Source organism: Carlito syrichta, unplaced genomic scaffold (genome assembly GCF_000164805.1).
Source record: "Carlito syrichta isolate Samal-C Ts95f unplaced genomic scaffold, Tarsius_syrichta-2.0.1 Scaffold301885, whole genome shotgun sequence".
Classification (NCBI taxonomy): Eukaryota; Metazoa; Chordata; class Mammalia; order Primates; family Tarsiidae; genus Carlito; species Carlito syrichta.
In genome coordinates, this window is record NW_007245981.1 from 84124 (window position 1) to 93306 (window position 9183).

At 42.5% G+C, this 9183-nt stretch overlaps 1 protein-coding gene across 2 annotated transcripts in view; it reads right to left on the reverse strand.

Annotated features, from left to right (window-relative positions):
* Positions 1–9183, reverse strand: part of PALB2 (partner and localizer of BRCA2) — a 35783-nt gene that overhangs the window by 5197 nt on the left and 21403 nt on the right. For both annotated transcript variants that reach the window (XM_008055565.2, XM_021711142.1), the window contains 2 exons: positions 4610–4697; positions 1022–1170 (listed from right to left, as the gene is read on the reverse strand). In XM_008055565.2, coding sequence (XP_008053756.1) covers positions 1022–1170; positions 4610–4697 — 237 coding nt within the window. The remainder of the gene's footprint in view (positions 1–1021; positions 1171–4609; positions 4698–9183) is intronic.

Sequence of the window (9183 nt, forward strand, 5' to 3'; positions counted from 1 at the left end):
ACTCTGTGATCGTGATTTACTAGACCTATTTTCAATCCTTGCTGCTAATTTCAAACATTAAGAAAGGCAGTCTTTAGGAATTATGGGTTCAGATGTTACTTGGTTGACCTAATAATATCAGCACTAGTTCTAAACAGCTCAGAAAACTCCTGGGATGCCAATAACTGTGTTGCTGGCATCAGTCAAGAGATAAGTAGATGAATATTTGTCAATAAATACATACCAACTAACTGCATGATGGAGAATCAGTCAGATTTCAAAGTGACGATGTCTTCCTAGCATACCTGAAAACTTCCTTAATTTAGGTTTTATAGAAAGAGCATAACTTGTAAGTTTTTTGTAGAGAACATTCATTACTGTTTATTTATTTATTTATTTATTTGAGTTGGAGTCTCACTCTGTCACCCAGACTGGAGTGCAGTGGCCGCTCCCGGCCACTGCAGCCTCAACCTGCTGTGCTCCGGCGATCCTTCCGTCTCAGCATTCCATGTAGCTGGAACTACAGGCGCACACTACCACACCCGGCTCATTTTTATTTATTGTAGAGATGAGGTCTCGCCAAGTTGCCCAGGTGGGTCTCGAACCCGCGGGCTCAGGCAATCTACTCACCTCAGCCTCCCAAAGGTGCGGGATTACAGACTGAGCCACCGGCCTGGCTCTTTTTTTTTTTTTTTAAGCAGGATTTATTGAGAAGACAGAAAAGCTCCTACAGTAGGAGAGGACCTGAGGGGGTTGCCTACTCTGTTTATCTTTAAAACATTTTCCTTATGGGAAAAAACAGGGCTTGAATACACATTGGAAAAAAAAAACACCTATCTAATCCCTAGTGGGGATCAGGATGTAGGGAATCTGGGTTTGATTCAAGTCCACTAAAGTTATTCTATTTCTTAATATTCTTATTATGATTTGTAGTATTTCATATTTTCCATTCATCTAAGTGACACAACAATATCTAGTTTTTGCATCTGCCCAGTGTCTTTCAAAATGTTACACCCATTGAAAAGCAGTCACACACACTTGCCTTCCAGCCTGCCCTTGAGGAAGACAGTACAGCATCACACCCACATTCAGGGTCGTCTTGGGGTTAATCACAATCAGCTGAAACACAGGGCTTCCCAATGACTCACTCTCTTTGGCACAAGGATGACTCAGAACAACAAACAGGAGCCCCTAATTTAGGAGAAAAATGAACAACCAAATAGATAGTCAAGAGTATGCTGGGAAGAAGAAAGGGCTGGCAGAGACAAAACCAAAGAAAGGAGTTAATCATTGGCTTCATTTTTTTTTTTCAGGCAGGAACTATTGAGATTATAACTAAGGTGGACTTCTGGCTTCTCTTGCATAAGGCTCCCAGTGTTTTTTCAGACAGTCTTGCCAGCACGAATTTAGCTGACTGGTCAATTTCCTTCACCCAAGACACGACTACATTTCACATCATCCATTTAGGGAAAATTTGGCATGGAGAAAAAGGACATATAAACATATTCAGTACTCAAATTAGAAACATTCATTTGTAAATTGGTTTTTAAAAATTCAGAACACATTTTCCCATTAAAATGATTTTGTAAGTGGTGACTGGATTCTTAGGTCAGCCTATAATAGCCTATTCATTTATTTATTTATGTAGTGAATCAGGTTCTCACTCTGATCCCCAAGATGGAGTGCAGTGGCATGATCATAGCTCAACACAGTCTTTGAACTCCTGAGTTCAGGTGTTCCTTCCGCTTCAGCCTCCTGAGTAGCTGGGACTACAAGTATGCTCTACCATTGCCTAATTTTTTTATTTTTTATTTTTTGTAGAGATGAGCTCTTACTATGTTGCCTAGGCTGGTCTCAAATTCCTGGGCTCAAGCGATCCTCCCGCCTCTACCTCCCAAAATGCTGGAATTAAGGGCATTACAGGCATTGCGCCCTGCCTGAATAACTTCTATATTTAGAAAACAACTGAGGATTTTAAAATGTTAAATGCTAGATACTTAACAAAGGATTGACAAACTATAGCCCACAGGGCAAATCTAGCCCAAGAGCCTATGCTTCTTTTTATATGTTCCACTAGCCAAGAATGTTTTCACATTTTGGAATAGTTGAAAAGATCAGAAGAAGAATAACACTCTATGACATGTGAAATAATATAAAATTTAGGTTTCAGTAAAGATTTATTAGAACACAGCCACATCCATCCATTTACATATTATCTATGGTTAATTTTGTGCTACAACAGCAGAGTAGAGTATTTACAACAAAGACTGTACAGCCAGCAGAGCTGAAAATATTTGCTGTTTGCTCCTTTATGGATAGTTTTCCAACCTCTACACTAAACAACAGTGTAATAAATAATAAACTACTATTTCTGAAAGATTGGCTTTATGGAGGACTTTTATTATCTTATACATTCCCGTGTTAATTTTTTTTTTTCTTTTAGAGACTAGGTTTCGCCAAGTTGCCCAGGCTGGTCTCAGACCCCTGGGCTCAGACAATTCTTTCACCTCAGCCTCCCAAAGTTCTGGGATTACAGGTGTGAGCTACTGTGTCCGGCCTGTTAAATGTTTTAAAAATCAGTCGGGTGTGGTATCTCACACTTATGATCCCAGCACTTTGGGAGGTAGAGGTGAGAGGACTGCCTGAGTCCAGAGGTTTGAGACCAGCCTGGGCAACTTGGCAAAACCTCATCTACCATAAATCAAAAAATTAGCCCGGTGTGGTGGCACACACCTGTGGTTCCAGCTACTTAATGGCTGAGGCAGTAGGAACACCTGAGCCCAGCAGATCGAGGCTGCAAAAAAGTTTTAATATTGAATAGGGGCTGGGTACAGTGGCTCACGCCTATAATCCCAGCACTTTGGAGGCCGAGGCTAGAGGACTGCCTGAGCCTGCAGGTTCAAGATCAGCCTGGGCAACTTGGCGAGACCTCAACTCTGCAATAAATAAAAAAATTAGCCAGGCATGGTAGCATGTGCCTGTAGTTCCAGCTACTTGGAAAACTAATGCGGAAGGATCACCTGAGTCTAGCGGTTGAGGCTGCGCTGGCAGAGTGTGCTACTGCCCTCCAGCCTGGGTGACAGTGAGACTCTAACTCAAAAAAACCAAAAACAAATAGGTATTGATGTTGTAATACAAAAGACGTGAAATTATTTAAACACATAATAGGTAAATTCTAGGGATGAACTTAACCTATTTATTTATTTATTTTTGAGGCAGGGTCTCACTCTGTCATCCAGGCTGGAGTGCACTGGTATAATCACAGTTTACCAAAGCCTCAACCTCCTGGGCTCAGGTGATTCTTCCACCTCAGCCTCCTGAGTAGCTGGGACTACAGATGCATGCTGCCATGTCTGGCCAATTTTTAAATTTTTTTGTAGAGATGAGGTCTCACTATGTGGCCTAGGCTGGTCTTGAACTCCTGGGCTCAAGCAATCCTCCCACTTCTGCCTACCAAAGTGCTGGGATTACAGGAATGAGCCACTGCACCTGGCCCGAGTTGTCTTTATGTAAAGGATATAAAAAGGCTCAAGGATATGTGATAGATTACCTAAGATCACGCAATGATTGAGTGCCATTCTACAAATCCTCTTAGGTTAGGGGAAGATGCATGTTCAGAGTCTCTGGTGCTGATGTTCTCAGGGTTGCCACTGATACTAGTCAAGTTTGTCCCTACACAAGAGCTGAGCCTGCTGCTATTGCATCTGCTCACAGGTTCACTGGAGGATTCTCAAGTAGTATTCTGCACTCCTAGACAACTAACTTCACCTTGTCCAGATGTCAAAACTACACTGTTAGCTTAGCCAAGACTATTTTTTTTAAAAAGCAGGATTTATTGAGAGGACAGAAAAGCTCCCATAGTGGGAGGAGACTCGAAGGGGTTGCCCAGCTAAGACTATTATCATAATGGCTAAGTAACAGTGTTTGTTTCTATATGAGAACACTAAAGTTTCAGAGAAAAACATGTCTAGGACCATTTAGTCATCTTCTCTAGGATATTCATTCACATCATAAATCATTTATAGTAATGTGGTTGGCAGTCAAATCTGTAATAAGCATAATATATCTCAGAACAAATTCACAGCTAGAAATAAATGCTTTTTCTTCAAGTCACACAGCCAGAAAATTTGCCAAATAATTACACTGTACTAACATTTATTTTGATCCATAAGTTTCAAAAAGAACAAACGATGCCATCTAATTTTGAAAAAAAAAAGCACTGGATGCAGTGGCTCATACCTGTAATTCCAACACTTTGGGAGGCCAAGGCATGAGAATTGCCAGAGCCCAGGAGTTCAAGACCAGCCTGGGCAACATGGTGCGACCTGTCTTTACAATAAATAAAAAAAATTAGGCAGGCATGGTGGTGAATGCCTATAGTCCCAGCTTCTTGGAAGACTGAGGTTAAAGGATTGCCTGAGCCCAGCAAGAAGAGGTTGCAGTGAGCCATGATCGTGCCACTGCACTCCAACTTGGGCGACAGAGTAAGAAAACAAATTTAAAAAAAAAGAAAGAAAAAAATAGGTAACAGGGAGATGGTCTGTTTATTAGTACTTATTGCTCTCACTTAGTGAGATTAAGAGTAACACACAAAGTAAACATAAAGTAGTCCCAGCAGGTCCTTACTTACCTTTTCAGAATAGGCTTTATGACACACTGAAGTTTGGTAGGAATCATCAATGTGCATCTTTTTTAAGAGTTGACCAGTTTTTAAATTCCTTAGATACAAAAATAAACAAGATGATCATATTCTTCCAGCAAATTGGCTTTCACATGCTATTCTCTTATTCATTACACCATCTTTTAGGAGGTGATCAAAGCAAAAACTAAGGGACAGAGTTCTTTAGTTTTATTTATTCACAGGTATAGCTAAAAGTAGAACTACAGGGTAGCTTTGCCAATGGTTTAATTTGATAGTCTGGCCTTAGATTGAATCTGCTAAACCACTAGAGATAAAAATTTTCCATTATCTCATTTAACTTAGTATTGGAATTAGGAACATGGTATAGCACTACAGAATTCTGTGACACTTTCTGTTATGTCTAAATGTTCCATGAAAAACAATGATCAGGAAACCAGATTGGTTGGGTGAGAAACTATACCTAAAACAAACTTCTCATTATGTCTGTATTACATATATGTATACTAGGGCTAGACCAAGATAATGGAAAAAGAAGGGATGACTGAGATGGGGTAAAAATTGGAAGAGAATAGCCAGGCATGGTGGCTCATGCCTGTAATCCCAGCACTTTGGGAGGCAGAGGCAGAGGCAGGAGAAATGCTTGAGCCCTGGAGTTTGAGACCAGCCTGGGCAACATAGCAAGACCTTGTCTCTACAAAAATTTTTTTCTTTTTTTTGAGTTGGAGTCTCACTCTGTCACCCAGACTGGAGTGCAGTGGCCGCTCCCGGCCACCGCAGCCTCGACCTGCTGGGCTCCAGCGATCCTTCCGCCTCAGCCTTCCGAGTAGCCGGAATTACAGGCATGCGCTACCACGCCGGGCTGATTTTTTTATTTATTGTAGAGATGAGGTCTCGCCGCCCAGGTGGGTCTCGAACCCGTGGGTTCAGGCAATCCACTCACCTCAGCCTCCCAAAGGCGCGGGATTACAGGCTAAGCCACCAAGCCCAGGAATTTTTCTTTTTTTTAAAGTGGAGTCTCACTCTGCCTCCCAGGCTGGAGTGCAGTGGCATGCTCGTAGCCACCACAGCCTCGACCTGCTGGGCTCAGGCAACCCTTCCACCTCAGCCTTCCAAGTAGCTGGAACTACAGGCGCATGCTACCACGCCCAGCTGATTTTTGATTTACTGTAGAGATGAGGTCTTGCCAAGTTGCCCAGGCAGGTCTCGAATCCATGGGCTCAGGCAATCCCCTCACCTCAGCCTCCCAAGGTACGGGATTACAGGCTGAGCCACCGAGCCCGGCTTAATTTTTCTTGATTTACTGTAGAGACGAGGTCTCACCAAGTTGCCAAGGTTAGTCTAATTTTTTTTTTGAGTTGGAGTCTCACTCTGTCACCCAGGCTGGGCTGCAGTGAGTGGCATGCTCATGGCCACACCAGCGTCAACCTGCTAGGTTCCAGCGATCCTTCCACCTCAGCCTTCTAAGTAGCTGGAACTACAGGCGCACATTACCGCGCGTCCGGCTAATTGTTTTGATTTATTGCAGTGACATGGTCTCGCCAAGTTGCCCGGGTGGGTCTCAAACCCATGGGCTTGGGCATTCCACTCGCCTCAACATTCCAAAGTGCTGGGATTATAGACTGAGCCACTGAGCCAGCCTAATTTTTTAAAAATTAGCCAGGCGTGGTGGTTCATGCCTGTAGTCCCAGCTGCTTGGAAGGCTGAGGCGGAAGGATCACCTGAGTCCAGGAAGTCAAAGCTGCAGTGAATTGTGATCATGCCAAAGCACTCTAGCCTGGGTGACAAAGTGAGATCCCAACTCAAAAAAAAAAAAAAAGAAAAAGAAAAAAAAGGAAGAGAAAATAGGGTGAATATAGAGAAGAAGAAAACAGAAAAGGATTGTTGGAATCACTCCTCAATTTTATTGATGATTTGTGATATTGGTAACTCTACTGATGAAAAACTTTCAGTTGGCTCCCATTAGCCAGAAGATAAAAGTCCAAGTTCCTTTCCATGATATTTTTAGCCCTTATGTATCCAGTACTGCAATGCATTATTACTCATTGTTCCCTTTTCTGAAATCTTTCTGCTTGTAGAACATTTTCCATATCCTTGGCTCTAGGCCTTTGCTCAAGCTTTCCCTTCCAATGTCCTCCCTATCACTGACCAAGTTGCATCCATTCTTAAGACCTATATTATATCTCATGCCCTCCAAGCTAAACGAACCCAATTTAAACTCTCTCACTTCTCCCTGGTTATGCCAGTCCATAGTCATTTTTTCTCTAATTCTTTTTTTTTTTTCTTTTGAGTTGAAGTCTCACTCTGTCACCCAGTCTGGAGTGCAGTGCCACACTCATGGCCACTGTAGCTGCAACCCGCTGGGCTCAGGTGATTCTGCTGCCTCAGCCTTCCAAACAGCTGGAATTACAGGCATGCGCCACCATGTCCAGCTAATTTTTTTTTTTTATTTATTGTAGAGATGAGGTCTCATCAAGCTGGTCGTCCTGGTCTCGAACCCATGGGCTCAAGCAATTCTCTCACCTCAGCCTCCCAAAGTGCTGGGATTATAGGCATGAGCCACCGCGCCTGGCTATTGGCTATCTCTTCTCTAATTCTAAGTGCCTCATTTTGTATTTCATATATACTACAATGGGATATATCTATTCAACCAATACATGCTGCAGTGTAAAACTTTCTGGAAAAAAATACAGAATCTTCTATGGGCCAGGAATTATGTATATAGAAAAACAAAGAAATTAGAATTTCATGTACATATGCAAGGTTTTCCTCCTATCACGGATACCAGAATAAGTTTATCCCCTACAGAGTTGAAAATACATTCTGTGGCTGGGCTTGGTGGCCCAGCCTGTAATCCCAGCACTTTGAGAGGCCAAGGCAAGTGTACTGCCTGAGCCCACAGGTTTGAGACCAACCCAGGCAACTTCGTGAGACCTCATCTCCAAAATAAATAAATAAATAAATAAGCAAGCCAGGTATTGTAGTACATGCCTGTAGTTCTGGTTACTTGAAAGGCTGAGGCAGAAGGATTGCCGGAGTCCAGTAGGTCATTGGCGCTGGGGTGGTTGTGAGTGTGCCACTGCACTCCAGCCTGGGCGGCAGAGTGAAAGACTCCAACTCAAAAGAAAAGAAAAGAAAATACACTCTGTATTTGGTCATTGTTCTTTCCCCAAATCCCAAATCACTTTGTCCAAATTTCTAACACTTTGACCTTGTGTGAATTGTAAACAAGTTGTATTGGAGTTGTAAACAAATTGTACACTTTGAGTGTAAAGAAATCTTATTTACTTAAATCTTACTTAGGAGCTGTGGGATCGGTATTCATATCTGATTCATCTCTGCATTTGTCACAGTAGAGACCCAAGTATCTACTGAATGTTTGAAAGGTGTTAATACAACATCTTAGTGAATACTGATGGCATGACTTCCTTACATATGGGTCTCTCAGTGTTTAAGAATGTCTTAACATGTTTGTTTGATATGATTTTATGTAAACATTAAGCTTAACCAAAACAAAATATTTATTTATTGGAGTCTCACTCTGTCATTCAGGATGGAGTGCAGTAGCACACTCAAGGCCACTGCAGCCTCGATCTGCTGGGCTTAGGCAATCCTTCCACCTCAGCCTTCCAAGTAGCTGGAGCCACAGGCACATGTTACCATGTCCAGCTAATACTTCTATTTATTGTAGAGATGAGGTCTCGCCAAGTTGCCCAGGCTAGTCTCAAACCCCTGGACTTAGGCAATCCTCTCGCCTCCACCTCCCAAAGTGCTGGGATTATAAGTGTAAGCCACCGCGCCCAGCTCCCAAGACGAAATATTTAGACCTTCAGCAAATTTCAAAAAAGCCACCTGACCATTGAGTATAACATGAATAATTTTAGAAATCTAACATACTAGGAGTTAAATAGGAGCCAATACAACATGTAAATATAAAATCATATAGATCCTGAAAGGTAAATAATAAATTTTGGTAGATAGTATGATCAATATATCTTTGAGTAACTACCCTAAACAAGGAGCTAAGGCAGGCACTAAAACCAGATTTAAGACCTGGTATCTATCTTCAAGGATAGGAAAGGATAAACAATACAAGATAACAAATGCTAAATTAAGAGTACAGGCAATATGGCTGTGTGTGGTGGCTCACGCCTGTAATCCCAGCATTATGGGAAGCAGAGGCAGGATTGCTTGCACTTAGCAGTTTGAGACCAGCCTGGACAACATAACGAGAAACTGCCTCTACAAAAACTCAAAAAAGTTAGCCAGGAATGGTGCCTGTAGTACTAGCTACTCAGGAGGCTGAGGTGGGAGACTTGTTTCAGCCCAGGAGGTTGAGGCCGCAGTGAGCCGTGATTGTGCCACTGGACTCCAGCCTGGACAACAGAGTTGGGAGAATGGGTAATTACAAAGAATAAAAAATGATCTGAGCCAGGCTCAGTGGCTCAGACTGTAATCCTACGCTTTGGGAGGCCGAGGTGAGGGGATTGCCTGAGCCCGCGGGTTTGAGACCCACCTGGGCAATTTGGTGAGACCTCATCTCTACAATAAACCAAAAATTAGCC